The sequence below is a fragment of the Telmatherina bonti genome (assembly GCF_933228915.1).
Source record: "Telmatherina bonti genome assembly, chromosome: 16".
NCBI lineage: Eukaryota > Metazoa > Chordata > Actinopteri > Atheriniformes > Telmatherinidae > Telmatherina > Telmatherina bonti.
In genome coordinates, this window is record NC_136614.1 from 34823846 (window position 1) to 34848110 (window position 24265).

A 24265-nucleotide genomic window follows, 5' to 3' on the forward strand; every position below is an offset into this window, starting at 1 on the left:
CTCTGATTGGCCAGTGTTCCTCCTGGTGCAAACACACCACCATCATCCTCAGCATCTTCATCGAGTAAAACTGTTCTTAACATCACATTTTACCGAAGCGTTTTCCGCTACGGTTGGAACAGAGAAGAATTTAGTCTGATTCTGCTCCGACAGGGACAGAAATGCCACCTCAGCGACAGCAAAGGGTCTACGTCTGGTGTTTTCCCACATTTGTCGACAGTTGGTGGGTCTCCATGTTTGGAAAAAACATACTATATGAGGACAACCTGGTCTGTTGGGGAATTAAAGGCTTTGAGGGCGAGCAGAAAGTATTAGAAATGAATCAGAAAGCAAACTGGGTGTAGAGTCTGATGGAGGAACATGAGGTGAAAACAGAAGCTGCAGCATTTCAAGCTGTTAGTTCATGTGATTGATGTGACATGAATCACCGATGGTGAGGTCTGAAATGATGAAACCAGGACACAAAGCCGCCGCTGCTCGACAGGAAGATGGAGGCAGAAGCTGCGGCTCTGCAGGCGTCCAGACCGGGTTCTCGTGGTGCAGGAAGCTTTGATGTGACCACAAGATGGTGCTCCAGTATGCGCACACAGAGATCCGCAGCTGAGTGACAGCGGCTGCATGGCGTTAGCAGATGCAGCTTCTGGTTTGTGGCCGTAACATCATCCTGTCTGCTTCTCTCTTCCTGGAACGCCACGCCGCGCTGCGTCGACCTGTTTTTGTCACCCAGCTCTGCTTTTCACATCAACACTTCACACTCCCTGAGAGGGATTTACAGAGTTACCTAAACAATGCAGACATGAACGCTGGAGCCCTTCGGCTGATCAAAGAACTCCACAGTTCTCAGATTACCCCCTCCCTCCTCCCCACCCCGCCCCTTCCAGGCCGCGTTCCGCTTTTGTGAATGGTTTTGGTCGCAGTGGGAGCGTGGCTGCTGCAGACATCAGGAGCGAGGTGATGTTCCGATCCGGTTGGAGGATGAGGAGCGATGAAGCTTCCATGTGCTCCACGTCCACCCGCCTGACGTCCAGCGGCTGAAAACAAACATTTCATACTGAATCCCAGCTTTTTCCATGTGATGTTGCTGTCAGTGTGGAGGGGTTTCACCCCCCCTTCCCCACCGGATCAGGCGTGCTCCTGTCAGCTGTGGGACTCCCACTAGCTCCCACTAACTAACAAAGTGGGTTACTTAATTTAATCTTATGAAACTGTCTGAGTAGGGGAGGAGAGATGAAAGAGGAGCAACCATCACTCAGCGGCTCCTCCTCCTCCCACCAGCCAGGAAACGCCTCCTACTCAGTCCACTCCCACTGCTGTTGGTTAGATCACACTCACACAGCCCACTCGTCACTGCAAACAGCTCCTGCTGTCAGAGCGGCAGTCAGCTCAGGTGTGCCTGCTGCGTCTCTCCCCTCGCTCCGGGCCCTCTCACCTTATCTGTGTGGCATCTGTGGTGGTTTGAGCTTCACACGCCGCTCTGCAGCTGAAACACGTTCAAACCAGAGAAATGAACTTCGATGAAGTGCTCAGACTGATTGGAGGCTTCGGGAAGTTCCAGAAGATCCTGTATGTGTGGATCTGTGTGCCTCAGATCTTCCTGGCGTTCCACATGCTGGTGTCGGTGTTCACCGGGGCCGTTCCTCCTCATTTATGCCGCTCGGCGTGGCCCTCAGCGGGGGCCCCGGCCTCTGTGAACTTCAGCTTTCTGAGCAGCCATCCGGAGCTGTCCTGCAGCCTCTCCCTCAACCAAAGTGAAGTTCTCGTCACTGTAGATGGACGCCTGCCTGCGAGCTGTCCAGGAGGCTGGGAATACAGCGCGGAGACATTCCAGAGCACCATAGTAACCGAGGTGAGTGGAAACGGTTCCAGGTCCGGGTTTCTGAGCGGGGATGTGCTGGACGTAACGCTGAGGCTGAAGAATGCAGGGAGGTTTAGCAGGTTTGTTCCAGCCGGCTCCTCTGATATCTGAGACTGGAAGATGGACACATGCAGAGCAGGCATCGCCCGGCGTGCCCCGCCTGACACGGGAACACGAGGCGTGAGCAGCCAATGTGGTCACATGACCAGAGCGCCCCGGTTGGACGGTGCTGCCGGGGACCTGGAGGGAAGCTGATGGGAAGGCCAAAAGGTCCAGCGGCGCTCAAACAGATCATTACTTCAAACTGAAACTTTATGAGTTGGTCCTGGCGGGTCGACCCAGCAGCCGGGTCGTCTAGCCCCCCCCCGTCCAGCCAGGCGCCATCTTTAACCTGCTGACGTCCTCGTAGAGCCGAAACGCTCCTCTAATCTTCGTAGTATTTCTAAACCAAGCTCTCCAAGGTTGATCATTTGTGCGTTGGTGACCTCGCGTCTGGACGGCTGGAAGATCCTCCTGACCCGCTTAGATAAGAAGCAACTTCAACATTCAGGCTGCGGGGCTTTGAACCAGAACAAACTGGTGGAGCAGCCTCCTTTTACTGGTTACCAGTGAATTTTAGGAGACATTTTTGAGCCTTTGATGCCCCCTCCCCTCACACACACACACACACACACACACACACACACACAGCTCCGAGCTGCAGATTTACTCTCCAACCTGCAGTTTGGGGTCAAAAGGTCAGATTTTACTGCTGGTCCCAAAAACCTGTTCCTGGACTGGAAGTGGTCTTCGTCCCTCCCTTCGCCGTCTCTAGGAGACTTTTTAAACCGGCTTTTAGTTTAATGCTGGTTTTTGCTGCTTTTTTTGTGTTTTTTTCATTTAAACTTGTTATAAATCTGTTTGTTCTGTATTTTCTCATCGATCTGTCTTCGTCGTGTAGATTCTCACTCATCCAGGTCACCGAACCGTAAGGGTTTCCATCAAAGACAGATGGACTTAAAAACGTCTCGTACAAGGAGCTTCTTCTGTTCTGAACTAAACTAATAAGCCTTGGGCTTCCTTCTGCTCCTTCTCAAACAAAATATAATGTTACACAAATGTGCCTTATTGTTTTGTACTGTATGTGTGTTTGAGATAAATAAAAAAAATAGAAACATTATTTATACAGCACTTTCCACACAACGTTGCAACTCAGGCAGAAATAAGAGCAGAAAAAAGACACTAAGTCTGTTTGGGCGTCGCTTTCTCATCCAGATGAGCAGAAAATGCAGATATTTATAATAAATATGTTAAAGACCAGTAAGAGTGAACGGAGGTGGAAGCAGAGGCTGGTTCTCCGGTCCGGGGGGGAACCAGTGCAGCCGGGTTCTGGAGGAGCTGCAGGGAGGATTTCTTCTCCTTCTGTTGGAATGTGAAGCAGTTTGTGTGTATTGTTGTTGTTGCTGAGGTAGTTGGTGTGAAACGGGTCGATCCCAGCTGGACTTTTTTCTGGACTGACGGTCCAGACCGGTCCGGTCCGTCATGTTTCTAAGCTCCAGTGGACTTGACTCCTGTTTGTCTCCTCCCAGTGGGACCTGGTCTGCGACAACGCCAGCCTCAACAACCTGGGCTCGTCCGTCTACATGTTTGGCCTCCTTGTTGGAGCCGCTGTCTTCGGACACCTGGCTGATAAGTAAGACCAGAATTCATCTCCTGAAAGAACCGTGTTTCACCTCGAGACCCGGTTCTGACATATTTCTTCATCAGGTATGGTCGCAGGATCATCATCCTTATCAGCCTGGCCATCCAAGTCACGTTCGGAGTGGCTGCCGCCTTCGCTCCTAACTTCTACGTCTACACGGGCTTTCGCTTCATGGTTGGAACCTCCATCTCTGGCGTTATCATGAACGCCTTCGTCCTCGGTCAGTGCCCTGCAGATAGGATGATGTTCACGGAGTCGGGTCACCGTTACGATCTTATTCTGCTGATAAAAGCCAGTCAAAACATCTAGATAACCACAACCAGAACCATCTGCCGTGGGTGTCAAACATATGGCCTGAGGACCAAACCGGGTCCTCCAGAGAGTCCGGTCTGGTCCACAGGATGGATTTAGTGAATATGTAACAACATAAAATACAGAAACTGTAATATATTACTAAACATAACTGTAATATTTTACTAAAAGTAATATTTTATTGAAAGTAACTAAAATTTTACTAAAAGTAACTAATATTTTACTAAAAGTAACTAATATTTTATTAAAAGTAACTAAAACTTTACTAAAAGTAACTAATATTTTATCAAAAGTAACTAATATTTTGCTAAACATAACTAATATTTTACTGAAAGTATCTGTAATATTTTACTAAAAGTAACTATTTTATTAAAAGTATCTGTAATATTTTACTAAAAGTAACTATTTTATTAAAAGTATCTGTAATATTTTACTAAAAGTAACTATTTTATTAAAAGTAACTGTAGTATTTTACTAAACGTAACTAATATTTTACTAAAAGTAATTGTAGTATTTTATTAAAAGTAACTAATATTTTACTAAACATAACTGTAATATTTTACCAAAAGTAACTGTAATATTTACTAAACGTAACTGTAATATTTTACTTAAAGTAACTGTAATATTTTACTAAAAGTAACTATTTTATTAAAAGTAACTGTAATATTTTACTAAACGTAACTAATATTTTACTAAAAGTAATTGTAGTATTTTATTAAAAGTAACTATTTTACTAAACATAACTGTAATATTTTACCAAAAGTAACTGTAATATTTACTAAACGTAACTGTAATATTTTACTTAAAGTAACTGTAATATTTTACTAAAAGCAACTGTAATTCTTTTACTAAAAGTAACTGTAATATTTTACTAAAAGCAACTGTAATTCTTTTACTAAATGTAACTGTAATATTTTACTAAAAGTAACTGTAGTATTTTATTTAAAGTAACTGTAACGTTGTGATAAAAGTAGCTGTAAATGTATCCAGTTGAGGTTTCATGTTCTCCATGTCAGCAGGACAACTTGTTCTGACATCAGTTTACATGACGAGGCGAGTCTGTTCACGTTACTACACACATGGAAAAGTACACATATGTACATTTAACATCGTTTCTAGATGTTTTATCGTTACTCTGTGAAATACTGGATTTTTCTATTCCCAAAAGCGGGAATAAAATTTAGCAGGTTTATTGGGATCTGGAAGTTGTGCACGTGTAGATGTTTACATTTATAAAATAAATAAAATGTGTAAGAAATAAAATAAATAAATAGAAATATAAAATGAAAATCTAATACATAAATAATTTTTACCTTTAAACTGAATAAATGAGAAATCTAAAGAAATTATTTTAAAAAATAAGAACAATTTTGAAAATGTTTCAAATTTCAAGTTTAAAAATTTTTTGAAAATACAAATAAAATATTTTGTCAATAAATATACTAAAGCTTGAATATATATCTGTAAATAAAATATAGATGAAAATTTAAACTGTAATAAGACATTAAAACGTGTAACCAATCAATCAAAATGTAGTCGCAACTTTTTCTCCAGAAATTCCAGGTTTATGATATTTTCCAAAAGGCTCATTAAAAAGGAACATCTGGATATGTTATGATCCTGGTCCGACCCACTGGAGACCAGACTGAAGGTGGAACGCCGTCTTTCCGTGTTTAGATGGAAAGACGTGATGATGAAAATGCAGCGCGTTGTTTTAAGGCTTCCTGTCCCAGATCCGTCTCCAGCCGGGTCTGCAGGACGGGTCAGATCCTGTGGCTGATCTGCATCCCCTCCTCCTGAAACAGGGACAGAGTGGACCGGCTTGAAGCAGCGCATGTTGGCCGGAATCATCACAGACTACTTCTTCGGCTTCGGGTACATCCTGCTGGCCGGCGTGGCGTACTTCATACGAGACTGGCGCAAGCTGCAGCTGGCCATATCAGCACCTGGCTTCCTCTTCATCATCTACATCTGGTGAGGGGGCAGAGGTTTCCATGGAAACGGCTTCCACTGTGTCTCCAAGAGAGAAAAAAGTTCCTGATCAGGTTTTCCTGCTTGCGTCACATTTTCAGGGTTTTACCGAAGTCGGCTCGCTGGTTGATGGCCAACGACAGGAAGGAAGAGGCGTGGGAAGTGATCCTGAAGGCGGCACAGATGAACGGGAATCCCATCACTAAAGACCTGGACATGTGTCAGGTATCCCACCTGTCTGTCTGTCCATCCACCCAACACTTTGTGTTGAATTAATCATAAACACTTTTTAATCCCATAACAAACACAGACATAAAGACATTAACACTCTGGGGACGCCGGCATCGTCGGCGATGCCAGGGACCATGTTGTGTTTAATCCAGCATGGCTTTCGAACCATAAAAGATAGAAACGTACTTTTTTCCCCTCTTAATCGGGAGACTCCGGGCTTTCAGACGGTAGTTCTGGCATCACTGTAGCCCATTCATAGGTGATACAGTGTTATGTCAAAATATATTTCCAATCAGAGCCTTGTCTTTGGCGCATGACACGTGTTTGTCCAATCAGAGCTGATGATGCCTCAGGAAACGCCTCCAAACGGTGTCAATCACTCTGCATCGTGTCATTAGCAGTCGGATAGCTGTCTTCTGTATTTACAAGGCTGATAAATTATAAAAAAAACAACAGCTTTTACGCACGCATACCATGCGTAATTGCTCAAACAAACATTTGCATTACTCAAGTAGTTTATTTCAACACAAACGACACGACGGCGTCGTAACAGACGTATAACTTGGTAACAGATACAGTATGTGCAGCAGAAAGCAGCGATGTTTCAGTCCCCTTCAGTACCTTTAGTCATGCTTCGAAATTATAATACTCTTTATTTCAAGCAAAGGAGCCTCATTTACATAGCAGTTTATGATATTTCAATTCAAAAATAATTTTTAAAAAAAACAAAGTATAGGATGTTATGGGGCATTGAAAGGTGGTGTTTATTAGCATTTAAACTAAAAAAGTCAGGTTTATTTCTCTAAAATACCCTCGGTCCCCAGTGGGTTAATGTTGTAAACTGAAGCTTTACTGCAGCTGCGTTCAGCTCCGCGCTTTAAGGGCCACAATCCTGCAGGTTTTCCATGTATCCCTGCTCCAACACACCTGGCTTCCTTCAAATGGATTGATGAAGTTCTGCACAGGAAGGAAGGAAGCCAGGTGTGTTGGAGCAGGGTTAGATGGAAAACCTGCAGGATTGTGAGTGAGTATTATATTTAATTTAATTTAAAACCTCAGAAAAACAAATGGAACAGATGTGAAGGTAACGTGCTCTGTAAGTACTTCTGAGTATTGCCTGCATGATGCCTTTAAAAAGAAAACTCGCAAACTCTGGACGGGATTTCATCACTGATGTGAACAATCCCAGAGACGTGACATTGATTTGATAAAACTGTGTTACCGTGTAAATTATTTGGTAGAAACATTCGGAAGAGATGACCTAGCAGGGGCAGATTTACCATTAGGCAAAACTAGCTTAGGGCCCCCGGTTCTTTAGGGCCCCTTAAAACTTGTCATACACTGGTGGTTGTTTATTACTTAGTTACTTATTACTAACAAAAACTATGTTTTTGATAAAAATGCATTTGTTAAACTGTCAGCAGAATGATTATTATATTATGTGTGTCTCTGGGCCCACCCTTTAGGTATATAGGGCGGCGCACTAATACCTGATGTGATCTGTGTGTGTGATGCGGTCAGTGAGTTGATCTGGAACTTAAAGAATGACTCGGCACAATAAATGATCAGATCGTACCATCGAGTGAAGCAACCCTTCCCTGTCATTAAACACGGTCCTCTCAGTCAACAAAGACACTTTTACACTGGCTGTTTGTTAGCAACGCACATAATATACAGTAGAAAGTGTAATATTTACCAGGGGGCCCCATGCCTGCCTTTGCCTAGAGCCCCAAATCTCTTGAATCCACCACTGTGGCCTGGAGTCGCTAAACTGGCAACACTGAGCCGAGCTCTGACGTGTGCTTCACTATAATCGTTGTGCCAGGACGTCGAGCACTGAAAAGGTTCCGTGTTGTTTGGAACAAAAACCTCATCGAATGTGTTCATTTTCCTGTAATTAACGTTAAAATATTAATCATATGTTAAAAATTCAGCGTTTACTGTGATTTTAAACACTGTTTATGGAAGTGGTCTCCAACTCCAGTCCTCAAGGGCTGCATCTTTTCATTGTTTCTCTGCTCCAACACACTTAACTGAAATGAATGAGTACGGTTACATGGTTTTTTTTTTTTAATTCATGTGTCAGAATTAACATTATTTTCCAATGAGTTTAAATGATAATGATAATTCCAGATGGAGGTTTACATGGAAACACGTCTTTACTTAATTCCGCTTTAGATGGGCGGGTTGGGAAGGTTCTGATTGGACAGGCGACGTATGACGTCTAGCAGAAATAAACAAAGCTTGCTTCCTGTTTCTTATCTTTTCAGTCGTAGCATGAAAACTACATAATAAGAACCAGTTTTGGCGTGATATGAATTATATTATGAAGCAGCAGCTCGACACGAGAGTACTACTTCACTTTTATCGGCATCTGAGAAGAAAGACAGACGACCGAAGACGGGAGGCGAAACAACGTGTGGAACATGTGCGTCATTGGGACGGAACGAGGTAACGAGTATGTGCAGAACAATGGGAATTAACTTATGGCAAGCCAAAGGGGCCAAATATCGCCACTTAATTATAATCGTTGGTATAACAACGCCGTAAAATACGCCGTTTTTCTTCACAAGATGTTGTTAAAAGCACAGTTTTTTATGGCTACGACAGCGTTTCTATAAACACCATAAAAAACGACGTTCTGTACAGTTTCTGAATGCTGCTTTTTGCAGTATTAGTTGACCGTGCATAAAAAGCACTATTTTGTATAGAATGTCGTTTTTTTATGTTGTTTTGTGAAGAAAAACGGCACTTTTTACGCCGTTCTTATGCCAACATGCTAATTAAGTGGCGATGTTTGGCCCCTTTGGCTTGCCATATTAACTTAGAGTGGAATGAAGGTTTACATGACAGAGGAATTAATCAGTTCGGAATTAAAATGCGAATTTTAATAAATAAATAAACCAGACACTTACATTGGAATTGTGTGTTTACATGGTCATTTTTCACCAGTTTAAAGCGGATTTAACTTTTATTTGGAATTAAAGAGGAATTAAAACTTCCATGTAAACGTGGCCGTTGTAAAGAAGTTTTCAAGAAGCTGTTTGATCCAATTTGATTTGATTCAGTTTGATTCAAGTGTGTTGGAGCAGTAAACAATGAAAAACTGCCAGATCGCAGCCCTTGAGGATTGGAGTTTGGGACCCCTGGATTATGGTCTGTTATATTTTAGTATTTTAATTTGATTTTTTTAAGTTTGTTGTTTTTTTTACTTAATATTTCCAAACTGAGAAAATAAACGAAATAAAGAGACTTTTAAGATCCATAAAATACATCAAAGTGACTTCACTGGATGTGGAGCAGAAACTAAATCTGCTCCACATCCAGTGAGCAGAAACATTTGTTTCTACTGGGACTAATAGCTTTATAAAGTCATATAAAGTAGATTTTTTTATCAATAACTCGGGGTTAACCGTATAAAACTGATCTGACCGCCACCATGACGCCAAACCATTCAGGTTCATGCAGAACCTTACAGAGCGGTGGAACCAGAACCATTAAAACCATTAGAACCAGCACCACGGCCGAGTCTGCTGCAGATCCAAACAGAAGGAAGTGAGAAACGTCTTGTTTGGTCATGTGGGTGACAGCAGGCGGTAAGAGGAAGACTCCTGGTGATGTTTTTATCAGAGGGGGAAGTTCTTCTTCCTGTCGTGGTCTGAGATTGTGCAACTCGATATTCCACGTTGGTGACGGAGCAGCCGTGAATTCATGTGAGGGGAACTTCAGCTTCCTTCTTCTGAAACTTGATCATCAGTCGACCAGATAACTCCACTTTCGATCCTTTATTTTCATGTGTGGTGACTGATTTGACACGCTGCTAAAATGTTGCGTCCATGGCAGCTTGATGAAAGATTGCTTTCATTTGGGTTGAGTGTATTTCCCCTCCATTAAAAGCCTGAACTCTGCTCCAGTTCTACTGTAGTCCCACATGAGAGGCTTTTCCTGCTGCAGCATGTCAGCTGATGAGCGGCGGGAATGTTGGTCTGAACCCTGACCCCTCACAAACCAGGACTGACCTTCACTCAGAGAGGAAACACTTCACGGCTCTGTGCACGAGGCTCGTCATGTGATCTGTCAACGCCTGTCAGGCATCTTTCTGTCCACTTCGTTGCTTTTCTAACAGAATGACATGAAAGCTGGAAATGTGGAACCCCACACCGGAGAATTCCTGCAGAATATGGCAGGAAAACAAGTCCAGGTTACCAGGATACACATGAACTACCGGATCAGAACCAACCCCCTAAACTACAGGACCTGGACCAGAACTCCCCTCCTAAAACACACGGCCCGGATCGGAACCAACCCCCTAAACTACAGGACCTGGACCAGAACCAACATCTTAAACTACAGGACCTGGACCAGAACCAACCCCCTAAACTACAGGACCTGGACCAGAACCAACATCTTAAACTACAGGACCTGGACCAGAACCAACCCCCTAAACTACAGGACCTGGACCAGAACCAACCCCCTAAACTACAGGACCTGGACCAGAACCAACATCTTAAACTACAGGACCTGGACCAGAACCAACCCCCTAAACTACAGGACCTGGACCAGAACCAACCCCCTAAACTACAGGACCTGGACCAGAACCAACATCTTAAACTATAGGACCTGGACCAGAACCAACATCTTAAACTATAGGACCTGGACCAGAACCAACATCTTAAGCTATAGGCCCTGGACCAGAACTCCCCTCCTAAAACACACGACCCAGATCAGAACCAACCCCCTAAATTCCAGGACCTGGACCAGAACTCCCCTCCTAAAACACACGACCCGGATCAGAACCAACCCCCTAAACTCCAGGACCTGGACCAGAACTCCCCTCCTAAAACACACGGCCCGGATCGGAACCAACCCCCTAAACTACAGGACCTGGACCAGAACTCCCCTCCTAAAACACACGACCCGGATCGGAACCAACCCCCTAAACTACAGGACCTGGACCAGAACCAACATCTTAAACTACAGGACCTGGACCAGAACCAACCCCCTAAACTACAGGACCTGGACCAGAACCAACCCCCTAAACTACAGGACCTGGACCAGAACCAACATCTTAAACTACAGGACCTGGACCAGAACCAACCCCCTAAACTACAGGACCTGGACCAGAACCAACCCCCTAAACTACAGGACCTGGACCAGAACCAACATCTTAAACTAAAGGACCTGGACAAGAACTTCCCTCCTGAACCACACGGCCCGGATTAGAACCAACATCCTAAACTACCGAAATTGGACCAGAATTAACCTCCTAAATGACAGGACCTGGACTAGAACCGACCTCCTAAACTATAGACCTGGACCAGAACCGACATTGCAAACCACATGACCTAGACCAGAACTCCCCTCCTAAAGCACACGGCCCGGATCAGAACCATCATCCTCAACTACAGGATCTAGACTAGAACCGACCTCCTAAACTATAGGACTTGGACCAGAACCGATATTCCAAACCACAGGACCTGGATCAGAACCGACCCCCTAAACTATAGGACCTGGACTAGAACAACCATCACATGACCTGGACCAAAACCAACCTCCTAAACTACAGGACCTGGACCAGAACCGAATCTCTAAACCACAGGACTTTGGAACAGAATCGACCATCTAAACCATGGGACCTGGACCAGAATAAACCTCCCAAACTACAGTACCTGAACCAGAAATATGTAGCAGCTTTTGAAGACCCCCATCAGGTTTAAAAAGCCATCCCTTCCTGTTATTATAAAAGAAATTCTGTAATCGGTACACATTGTGGAGCCCACAGATTTAGCGTTAGCTGCTAATGTAAGATCACACAGTCTTAGCATTAGGAACTAGCACTAACAGCAACTCTCATAATGCGCTCAATAAAGCTGCACTAAACATTACCTGTGCAATCACTTGCTCCACAACCCAGGTCCAATAATATTTTTATCAATACACTTTAGTTACATATTATTTATTTCTACCCGCACAACTGTATCATTTTAGAAAACACTTTATCATGTACTATTATTGCATGCTACTTGTACTTCTTATAATAGCGAGTCAAATTATTCTTCTCATCCTAAGCATTTCATTTGCTACGTTTACATGGGAGTTTAATTCCTGTTTAATACTGAATAAAAGTTAAATCTGCTTTAAACTGATAAATAATGACCATGTAAACATTTAATTCCTGATGCTAATTTCTATTAGGAAGTAAACTTCCATTCGGAGTTATTATTGTCATGTAAACTCGTAGGACAATACGTCAATTCCGAATGAATTAATTCGGAATTAATAGTTCAGAATTGGACAACATAACCCCTTATACTGTCGACCTCAGGCTGAACCTGCATATGACAAATGAGTAATCTTGAAACCATCTTGAAGCTAACGTGAAAGCACATGGTTTTGCTACTAATAGGAGAGTGCTAATCGTAGCATTAGCTGCTAATGTGAGAGCTAACGGTCTTAGCATTAGCTGCTAATGTGAGAGCTCTTAATCGTAGCATTAGCTGCTAATGTGAGAGCTAACGGTCTTAGCATTAGTTGCTAATGTGAGAGCTCTTAATCGTAGCATTAGCTGCTAATGTGAGAGCTCTTAATCGTAGCATTAGCTGCTAATGTGAGAGCTAATGGTCTTATGCTAGCTGCGAATCCAAGACCCCGCAGACTCTGAGGTCCTCTTCACAGCTCTTACTCAAGGTCCCATTTGCCAGACTTAAATCCAGGGTGAAAGAGTTTTCTCTGTTGCTGCTCCTAAGATGTGGAACAGCCTTCCTGATCTCATCAGAGCTGCCCAACCTGTCTCCGATTTTAAGTCTGCACTTAAAACCAACATTTTTTGCTTTGGCATTTTATGAAACCGGAGCTTTTCCTTTGTGTATTTTAATTTTACTTTTATTCTAGTTTTCTTTTTTTTAACTCTATATTTTATTTATTTTTACAGTGCAGTGTTTAATTTAAATTGTGGAGTGTTGTAGTTTATTGCTTTATTGTTCAGCCCTTGTAAAAATGTGCTTTATAAATAAACTTGAACCTGAACTTATGTCCAGTTTAGGCTTGCAGGTAAACTCACAGACTAGAGGTAGTGTACACCCTGGACTTTAACTCGTTAGTCCATCGTAGTAGTCCTTACCAGTAAAACACCGTTTTTTCACGGTGACAATGACTAGTTTAATGTCATTTAGATCTCAAGTTTCTCCAGCCGCCTGAAGAATCTGACATGGGATATTTCTGGTCAGGAGTGATGAGTCCATGATGTTTTACCAGCTAAACTGCTCTGAACCGAACGCTTCGAGTCATAATGCTGATGATGCACTTGAACGTCTCGTGTGTGTGTGTATGTGTATCCAGACACACAAACAGATGAGATGTGGAGCTGCTAATGTTTCCCTCCAACATTTGACCATCAACCAACTTCATTAGTTTCCACAGTTTCAGCGACACAGCAACTCTGCACAGATGTTTTTAACACGATGTGGAATTCATTCTTTGAATGAGTGATTTTTGATAAGAGTCCGTTGTTTGAACATGCAAACCCTTCAAACAGCTGCAGGCATGCTATCAGCTAACAGCTGCTGCTCACTGTGTTTCAGCAAGTCTATAAAACTGAGGAGAAAACCATCCTGAAAAAGAAGTACTCCGTCCTCGACCTGGTTCGGACCCCAACCATGAGGAAACAGTCTCTGATCGTCTTTTATCTCTGGTGAGTACTTCCTGAAAGGCTTGTCTCTGTCCTGTTTATGTCAGGGTTCATCCACAGTGGAATCAATGCTTTAAAGTTGTTCATCAAAACTCTGAATGAATTATTGTTTAAACGGAGGCTGATTCACGTTAAACTTGTTCTTCTGAAAGACATCATTTCCTCGGCTTCTTCGGGGAGTTTATATCAGACGTCTCGAATAAGTCAAATAAAGCAGAAGATGCACGACAGTAACATCCATAATTACAGCGCAGGAAAAAGTAAAACAACCTGCAGTGATAGTCACAAGGGCCGTAACGATATGCTTTTGTCCCGATTCGATTCCAATATTTTGGGTGTTGATTCAATTTAAATTGCAATTCTCACAATTCTTCCATATTGCTGATTTTTGTTGTAAAAATGCATGAAAACTTTTTCCGCTTGTCATTTTTCTTGGTTTAAATGAGGAAAAAAGAACCCAGTTGCCAGACCATCGTTCTGCTGCTATAACTCCCAAGAAGACAAATAAAAAGATTATTAAAAACAATAAAAATGACAGAAATTTCATAAAAAATTCTGATTTTCAATCTTTTTATTTGACCCCCCCCCCCTCCGTGGTCGGAGGCGACCAGGCAGCAGCAGACCTAAGGCTCATTTCCGCTCCCTTTACGTACGTAACCAGGTGCGTCTGTTCGCCAGCGACGTTTAGACGAGAAAATGTTTCCACATGAAACCCGTCTGATCAGCCTCTAGCTGACACAGAAACCATCAGAAAGGGTGCGCACGTGCTTATCTTTCAGTCTTTCCAGTCAGACCAGTTTTCAGTGTGTTTAGAGACGACAAATCAGCTCATTCAATCAAGATTTTCACATTGGAGCTGAAAATAAACTATAAAGACGCTTAAAGATGAATTCAGGCCTGGCTAAGCGGGCGCTACATGATCCAAGGTCATTTAAACAGGCGGCTAGCGAGGATGCTAGTTGGGTTTAAAGTAGCTGCAGCCTGGAAATGTGGACAAGTGTCTCCTGTAAGCATCTGATTCTGTAGAAGATAGAAGAGGAAATGTTTCTGGCTGTTTGGTAAAGAGGAAGGATGCAGATGAAGAGGAGACGGACCCCAGACCGGGATCAGCTGCTCCACAGCTCCCAGCATGAAGCCGAAGCCCCAGACTGACGGTTTGGATTATTTTATTTGGATAACTGCTGTTAATCACATGTCTGAGTGAAGCTGGATGCTGTGAGGTGATACTGGATGTTACAGACTGACAGATTTCACTTGGTCAGCAGGTGACACGTCCACCTGTCTGTCTCTGGGTGTGGACTCATGTCAGAGCAGCAGATTTTCTGACCTCCAACCTCCGGTGTCACATTGACAAGCTGTCCATTCGCTGAATACCACGCAGGCCTCGTTGCCTTACAGCTGCTGGAGCTCTTTAAAAATAGTTTACCTTGCAGCAGCAGATCCAGAATCAGATTATCTAAACACAAGTTAGTTCTTTCTGCTCGTCTGTGCAGGTTGTGTAGAAGGTTTTTACCTTCGTCTGTGCAGGTTGTGTAGAAGGTTTTTACCTTCGTCTGTGCAGGTTGTGTAGAAGGTTTTAACCTCGTCTGTGCAGGTTGTGTAGAAGGTTTTTACCTTCGTTTGTGCAGGTTGTGTAGAAGGTTTTTACCTTCGTCTGTGCAGGTTGTGTAGAAGGTTTTTACCTTCGTCTGTGCAGGTTGTGTAGAAGGTTTTTACCTTCGTCTATACATCCACCGACAGAATAAACTCCAGTAAACCTCTCGGTTCCTCCCTGATTTTACTCCCTGGCTGTAATCTGTGATGGAGTTGGGATTATTTAGTCAGACGAAGCGGCAGCGCAGTCGGAAGAGTGGAAAACATCGTCTGACCTTGGCCAACCTGCAGAAGTTCTCCGACTCCGGAGGAAAACGGGAGGGGGAAGGCTCTTTCTGTGGCTTCCCGACATTCCTGACGGTCTGGAATCTTCTGCAGCAGCAGATCCAGAGCATTTTACACTGGGTGCTAAAGGACAGACGAGACAACAGAGGCGGCGTTGGACGTCTAGCAAGTCGATATGGAGTCAAAACAAGACCCGCGAAAGCCTCAGAGCTGTTATGTATGAGATTACTCTCCCTTCTGTCCAATCAGAATCCTCCCCAACCCCCAGATCTTCAGCAGAATTAACCTGTTTTCCTTGTAAACCTCAGTTTGTCGCCACTTTAATCATTTTCTCTCTGACAGGAAGGAACCTGATCTCGTTGATCGGCCGTATTGATGTGATGTTGATCACACAGAACCTCAACAGATTCTCCAGACTTCCTTCATATCTAAACTCTCCTTGAAATCTGTAATTATTCCCATGAAATGAGGAGAAATGCACCAAAACAAAGTTTATTTATAAAGAACTTTTCTTGACAAAAGCAACACAAAGTGTTTTAAAACAACTTGTGCTAAAAAAAAACAGGACACACAAAAACGTAAACAACAAGCTGAAACAGAAAACTCGTTTCTAATTCATCATCAGTAGCTGCGTTTCCATCACGTCTTTTTACAAAATAAAAACGATATTTGTTCGTTTGGACAAACAACAATCGCGATTTTCAGGTGTTTCCACCGAACAGCGTTTAACATCAGCCTTTTCCAAGCATTACAGCTTTTGCACAGCAGCAACGTCGCGTTAGTTTCCTACTGGATCGGAGAATCTGCTTCGGCTTTTCACAGCTTTTCTCCCTCATTTTTTTGTAAAACTCTGGAATTTGTTGTTTGTTCCACACTGCGCCATATTGACCGGAAATAAACTGGTCACATGAAAAAAGTGTTTTTATTTCACTTTTACGATATATTTCTATATCGAAACGTCTGAAAAACCACCTCATGAGAGTGTAAAAACTTTTTAACGAAATTTTTTTTCTAAACGTAGGTGTTTTCATTCAGGTTTTATTATTTCGATATTTATTTTAGTTTTTGTGCAATTCTCGGTGTAATGGGAACGCACCGCTAGTCTCTCATGCGGTCACACATGCATGCACATACAAAGCCTCCTCCCCCTTTAAACAAACTAACTAATTCACACATTCCGTCTCCTTTTATAAAAAAGAAAAGAGTCGAAGTGATAAAAATGATAAAAAGAAATAAACATCTGGTTTGACGCTGCTGAGAGAAAATCCCAGGAGGACACGAGCGAGTTTCATCGTGGTTAACCTGCGTATGAAACCGCAGATATTTCCCTCAATTATTTCATTTGACTTCAGTTTGTGTGTTAAACCGTCATCTGGAGGAATATCTCCAGGTTATATTTATAATCCTATAATCCTTATTTTTTTATTTCAGTGCTATAAAATGTGTTTTTATTAATTCATCTAAGTACATAAAGGCTGAGGGGGGGGGTCTACTGGGCACTTATCCCCCTTTGTCCCCCTGTAGATCCTCCCCTGCATCTCTGCTGTCTGTGATGATGACCTTCCTGCAATAAGCCAACAGCTGATATGATAACGTGTTTAACGTGTCACGGTTACTGTGACATGTCACTACTGGTATGTTGTGTGTGTAGTCACCAAGCTGAGGAGGAGCAGTCAACCGCCTTCATCCTGAAACCAACAAACTGCCGAGAAGCAAACATGACAAACAAAGAGCAGAAATCATAATAAAAGCGTAGATTACATGAAAAGGATTAAAAGTGTGCAGATTTCATGCATATGCGCTTGAACCTGGATTTAAGTGTGAAAGTTTTCTGCAGCTCAACAGCTAAATGCTGCTTCTCTGTGTTTATTTGTGTTTGTTTATTTTCTGTCTGTGAAGCTCCAGTCCAACAGAAACAAGTCCAGCTGAATCCTCTGAGTGGCTTGGTTCTAAACAGGGATGGTCTGCGGGTTTCAGGAGGTGTGAGGCTTATGAAAGCCTGAAAAACCTCCACTTTAGCACCATATAGTGGTTGCTGTGGGAACGACACTGGAAGCAATCCAGTCATGCGGATTTGATTAACATCCAGGGTTTTTCTCTGTCTTCAGGAGGACCGTGAAGCTCGACGTGTTTCTGGTTGTGAGACACTGTCGGCAGAGTAACTGTATATTTTAACAGTAATGGGTATAGATCCATTTTACTGGTTTTGTACTAAAATAAATAGAAAAATGTGTCGATTTAATTGTTTTTAGGGTTATTATGGTGTTATTTAGATGGTTTATAGAAGCATTATGAATTGGAAGAGATAATACAGATGGAAAGGAGTAAATCTGTAACATAATTAAATATGTAAATTAATAAAATCACAAAATGAATTCGTTTATTTTTTTAACCGCTTAGTCCAAATAAGGGTCGTGGGAAGCTGGAGTCTCTCCCAGTAATCATTGGGTGAGCGGCAGGAACATCTGGACAGGTTGCTGCTCCATCGCTGAAAACTACATATATAATGTATATAAAAATTAAATATTCTTTCAATATAAAGTTAATAAAATGCATTTTTAAAAAGGAGTTTGAATAACAAGCCCCCTGATAAAGTAATTTAGTTATAAAAATAATAATGATTACAAAAAATATAAATCAATTTAAATAAAATGTTCAATTTTCAAAGGTAAACTTATACTACAAAAAATTAAGTGTATTATTTAAAAACTAAATTAAAATGTAATAAAATAAAATATAAATTGTATATTATAAATTATATTTTATATTTTCATTATATTAAAATATTATATTAAAATATAATTATATAAATAAAAAGATGTTTTATTTTTATATGAAACTTTTTTTTACTGTAAATACGCAGAATATTAGAAACATAATGTTGAAAATAACTATATTTTGTCCATCTATATCATATGTAATAAAATGTAAAAATGATTACTGGTATCGTGCTGGTCTGACCGGATGTGGAACCTGGACTAAGATGACTTTGACACTTTTTCCTCCTCCCGTCTCAGGTTTGTCAACGTCCTGGTGTACTACGGCCTGTCCCTCAACATCTCTGACTTTGGGATGAACATCTACCTGACCCAGTTGATCTTCGGCTTGGTCGAGATGCCTGCGCGGACCATCACCCTCTTCACGCTCAACCGCTCCCGCAAGATCTCCCAGCTGGCCTTCCTAACGGTGGGCGGCTCCGCCTGCCTGCTGACCATCTTCCTCCCCAGCAGTACGCCCACACACACACACACACACACACATACACACCAACATGCTGTCTCCGCTTTTCCTCGAGCCACTTCCTCACCTTTCCTGACCTCTCCCGTAGACCTGTCCATCATCCGGACGGTCCTGGCCATGATTGGGAAGTTTGGAATCACGGCCTCTCTGTCTATTATCTACGTCTACTCGGCCGAGGTGTTCCCCACGGTGATCAGGTGAGTGCTTTCCCGTGACATCCCCCACGTGGCCCCGAGCAGGCTGCATCCTCGGTGTGTCATAACTGGGTGTAGGGTGTTGTGTTGTAACTGGAACGTGATGCCAGCGAAGCCATTTGACTGCACCGTTCCACACTGTAGACAGCTGGCAGAGCATTTGAAACAGAAGCAGCTTCCTTCTGAGGTGTTATCCAGGTCGCCGGTCCGTCAGGTTCATTTTTATCCCACTGCTGAAATGTGGAGACCTGATCCAGACAACTTCATTTTGAATCCTAAATATTTTTCCATCAGCTTGCAGGCTTTGGTCTCACTCTGCAGTGAAGCGACAGACCCACCTACTCTGCGGATATTCACCAACTTATTTTCAGTTGCTGCATGTCCATGGGTTTCATTTCATTCTTTATAGAAATACAACCGTGCTTTTTAATCATTGTAAAATACTGCTGTGAAAATTTACCATCAACAACAGGAATGCTGTACCACTAAAAAGAAAGCAATAACTAGAAGAGAGTAATTACAGTAGTAAGAGATGAAGCACTTAGTGAATGTCTCAGACAGTGGAGTCTGGAGGAACACGAGATGGAAGAACCATCATGGCCCTGCATGGGATGTACCATCAGCAGATCACCGAAGTGACCGATATAAACAAGTCCTATCAATGTCTGGAGAGGGCTGGACTGAAGGACGGCACAGAGGCACCAATCATGGCAGCACAGGAGCAGGTCCTGAGCACCAGAGCCATCGAGGTCCAGATCTACCAGACCAGGCAGGATCCCAGATCTACCAGACCAGGCAGGATCCCAGATCTACCAGACCAGGCAGGATCCCAGGTGCAGACTATAGAAAGGAGCCCCTGAAACAGTCAAGCACCTCACAGCAGGCTGCAAGATACTGGCAGGCAAAGAATACATGGAGCACCATAACCAAGTAGACAGCATAGTGTACAGGAACATCTGTGCAGAATATGGACTGGAGACCCCCAAGTCCCAGTGGGAAACTCCGCCCAAGGTGGTGGAGAATGAGAGGGCTAAGATCTTCTGGGACTTCCAGGTCCAGACAGATAAAATGGTGGTGGCCAACCAAGCGGACATAGTGATCATGGAGAAGCAGCAGAGGAAAGCCGTAGTGATCGATGGATCCATCCCCAATGATGGAAATATCAGGAAAAAGGAGAAACTGGAGAAGTACCAAGACCTCAAGGAAGACCTGGAGAAGGCCTGGAGGGTGAAAGCAACAGTCGTACCCATAGTGATGGGAGCACTGGGGGCCGTGTCCCCCACACTGGAGAAGTGTCTCCAACAGATACCTGGAGAAACATCAGACATCTCCGTCCAGAAAAGATCAGTCCTAGGAACAGCTGAGATACTGAAGAGGAGCCTCCCAGGACTCTGGTAGAGAACCTGAGCTGGAGAGATGAACAGCCACCCGCCCTATCCTGGGAGATGGGACGGGTGGGTGAGAGAGGAGTTTTTGATATATATATATATATATATACACTGCTCAAAAATATAAAGGGAACACTAAAGTAACACGTTGTAGATCTGAATGAAAGAAATATTTTTATTAAATACTTTGTTCTTTCCAAAGTTGAATGTGCTGACAACAAAATCACACAGAAATTATCAATGAAAATCAACATGAGGCTCAGTAGTGTGTGTGGTCTCTGCGTGCCTGTATGACCTCCCTACAACACCTGGGCATGCTCCTGATGAGGCGGCGGATGTTCTCCTGAGGGATCTCCTCCCAGACCTGGACTAAAGCATCCGCCAACTCCTGGACAGTCTGTGGTGCAACTTGGTGTTGGTGGATGGAGCGAGACATGATGTCCCAGATGTGCTCAGCTGGATCCAGGTCTGGGGAACGGGCGGGCCGGTCCATAACATCAATGCCTTGGTGTTGCAGGAACTGCTGACACACTCCAGACACATGAGGTCTAGGATTGTCTTGCATTAGGAGGAACCCAGGGCCAACCGCACCAGCATATGGTCCCACAAGGGGTCTGAGGATCTCATCTCGGTACCTAATGGCAGTCAGGCTACCTCTGGCGAGCACATGGAGGGCTGTGCGGCCCTCCAAAGAAATGCCCCCCCCCCACACCATTACTGACCCACTGCCAAACCGGTCATACTGGAGGATGTTGCAGGCAGCAGAACGTTCTCCACGGCGTCTCCAGACTCTGTCATGTCTGTCACATGTGCTCAGTGTGAACCTGCTTCCATCTGTGAAGAGCTCAGGGCACCAGTGGAGAATTTACCAATCTTGGTGTTCTCTGGCAAACGCCAAACGTCCCGCAGGGTGTTGGGCTGGAAGCACAACCCCCACCTGTGGACGTCGGGCCCTCATACCACCCTCATGGAGTCTGTTTCTGACTGTTGGAGCAGACACATGCACATTTGTGGCCTGCTGGAGCTCATTCTGCAGGGCTCTGGCAGTTCCTCCTCCTGTTCCTCCTTGCACAAAGAAGGAGGTAGCGGTCCTGCTGCTGGGTTGTTGCCCTCCCACGGCCTCCTCCACGTCTCCTGATGTACTGGCCTGTCTCCTGGTAGCGCCTCCATGCTCTGGACACTACGCTGACAGACACAGCAAACCTTCTTGCCACAGCTGGCATTGATGTGCCATCCTGGATGAGCTGCACTACCTGAGCCACTTGTGTGGGTTGTAGACTCCGTCTCATGCTACCACTAGAGTGAAAGCACCGCCAGCATTCAGACCAAAACATCAGCCAGAAAGCATCGGAACTGAGAAGTGGTCTGTGGTCACCACCTGCAGAACCACTCCTTTATTGGGTGTGTCTTGCCAATTGCCTGTAATTTCCACCTGCTGTCTATTCCATTTGCACAACAGCATGTGGAACTGTTTGTTAACCAGTGTTGCACAGAAGTGGGGTTGACTTGGAGTTACATCGTGTTGTTTAAGTGTTCCCTTTAGTTTTTTAAGCAGTGTACATACCCACATAAACACCTACTCACCAAGTGGCAACCTCCAGCGGTTAAAATCAGAGCCAAAACCTGAAGTTCTCCCCTCTTCCACTAGGGGCTCCAAAACAGAGCAAATCCCCATGACTGTGGCTTCCTACCAAAGAGCTCAATGTTTTTTTTTATAACCAGCAGCAAACGACAAGGCCATGAAGCAGTATGGTGTGTGCGATAAGATCGTGCGGTGGAGGTAAGATTTGGCAGGATTAGATCTACTGACCACAAGGCTGCCCCTCTCCTCTTATTCCTGGTTACTCGGAGCCCAGACCGCATCAGCTGTTCCAGAGCCAGACCACAGGACGATGAAATGCCTCTTGGATCAGATCTCATGCTGCAGATACAGATCACGTTAACTCCAGGTCAAACTAAACTCCTTTATCTTCTCCTCACTTTGCAGACAAAATGGCATCGGCATCGGCTCCATGTGTGCACGATTTGGGGGTGTCCTGGCTCCCATGATGTACCTGTTGAGGACCATCAGCCCTCATGCTCCCATGGTTCTCAGCGGCCTCTGTCCCCTGATTGGCTCCGCCCTCACCCTGCTGTTACCTGAGACGGCCAACAAGCCCCTTCCTGACACAATTGAGGATGTGGAAGGGGTCAGCCTCAGGTTGGACTTCACTGTTTTTACCTTTCTGCCTTACTGTTGCACCGCTTTGTTCAACCGTCCATCTTCATCACCTTTCCACCTGCCAACATCTCCACCATGTTGTTGATTTTAGCTCCACTGATGTTTTCCAGCAGTGAAACGGAGATATCCGTGAACTAACTGTGCTTAAACCGTTAACAAACAGATATCCAAAAACAGCACCAGCTTAAACTCGGCCCCACAAAGGCCGAAGTCTTGCAGGTTTACACTATACAACTTTTACATCCAGAACGCGACGTGACGTTTTTCTTCACGGTATCATAAGGAACTAGATGTTTGAACAATCAGCGTTGCTGATTGAGCAAAGAAACAAGAAGATTAAAAGAAAGAAAGAGACAAAAGAGTCGTGGTAAGATGGTCTTCTGCTGGCTGGAGAGAGCTCAGGTCAGGTAGGATATATATATGTATATATATATATATATATATATATATATATATATATATATATATATATATATATATATATATATATATATATATATATATATATATATATATGTGTGTATATATATATATGTGTGTATATATATATATATATATATATATATATATATATAACTCCTCCGTTTTAAAGTAATTTCAGTTCGAAATTCTTCATGATTAGGGGGCGTGTCCTTTTGATTGACAGGCATCCAGTGGGTAGCGAATTTTAACGGTGTCAGTCACTCACCACTTGTGTTCCTCCCTGTATCATACATAATACGGGAGATTTACAGGAAAATAAGAACAAACAGGACTTTCACGGCTAAATCAGGGCACTTAACAGGTTTTATTATAACTGATGTGAAAATAGATCCAGATAATCTGATAATATCCTGATTATCTGGTACAGGATATAGTCAAAGGAAGGTCTTCTCGGATGATTCTTGGTATTCTCACTATTCTCACCAGCCTAGTCCGGTGTTAGGACGCCCTTCCCACCCCACGACACCCAGGGACCAGTCCAACACACGGCCATCTTTTACATTTCCTCTGATCATCATGTGAAATCCTGGATTTTCCACTTCCAGTTACCCGGAGTTGAATGTTTGCAGCTCCATCTCCTCCCGCTGGTTCAGGAGTTTGGATACATCATTCCGTAGTCCTGCTTTAGAATAAACAGATTGATAAGTGTTGGTGGTGGTGTGTGGTAGTAGTTATAGAAGTGCTAACAAACACAGAAGCTGTGATTCACGAAGCTGTTTTTTCTTCTTTTCTCCAGTAGTGACGAGGAAAACGGTGTGAAGCCGGTCGTCTTGGACACTCCCACCAGCGGCAACGCCAGTACGGATTAAAGCCGGACCACAGCTGCTCTCAGTATTTTCCACGTTTTTGAAAGACAGAAGTCTATGCTTCCAGTGGAAGTCTCACTTAGACTTTGTTTTTATATGAATAACAGTTAGCATGAAAGTTTTTCTCACTTTCTGGCTGTTTCTCTGTTTTATATGCTGTTTGTTCTCAGTTCATCTGACTGGAATGAAACTTTGTGTTGCATTAGGAGTAATTCAAGTAAATATATCAGTGATACAGCTGTTATACTTTTCATCCATGAAGTTTTCTCTTCATTCCGGCTGCAACATCCATCGCGTGCTGTTTTAGTCACTTCAAAG

The 24265-nt window shown here is 43.4% G+C and overlaps 1 protein-coding gene across 1 annotated transcript; it reads left to right on the plus strand.

Annotated features, from left to right (window-relative positions):
- Nucleotides 1-1504: 1504 nt before the first annotated feature.
- On the plus strand, nt 1505-23950 carry LOC306767258 (organic cation transporter protein; the record flags this gene model as incomplete). Its single annotated transcript, XM_079255179.1, has 10 exons — nt 1505-1846; nt 3424-3527; nt 3602-3756; nt 5654-5822; nt 5921-6044; nt 13631-13740; nt 18633-18844; nt 18944-19052; nt 22425-22637; nt 23878-23950. The coding sequence occupies 10 exons, from the start codon at nt 1505-1507 to the stop codon at nt 23948-23950; spliced, it is 1611 nt and encodes a 536-aa protein (XP_079111305.1).
- Nucleotides 23951-24265: the final 315 nt, after the last annotated feature.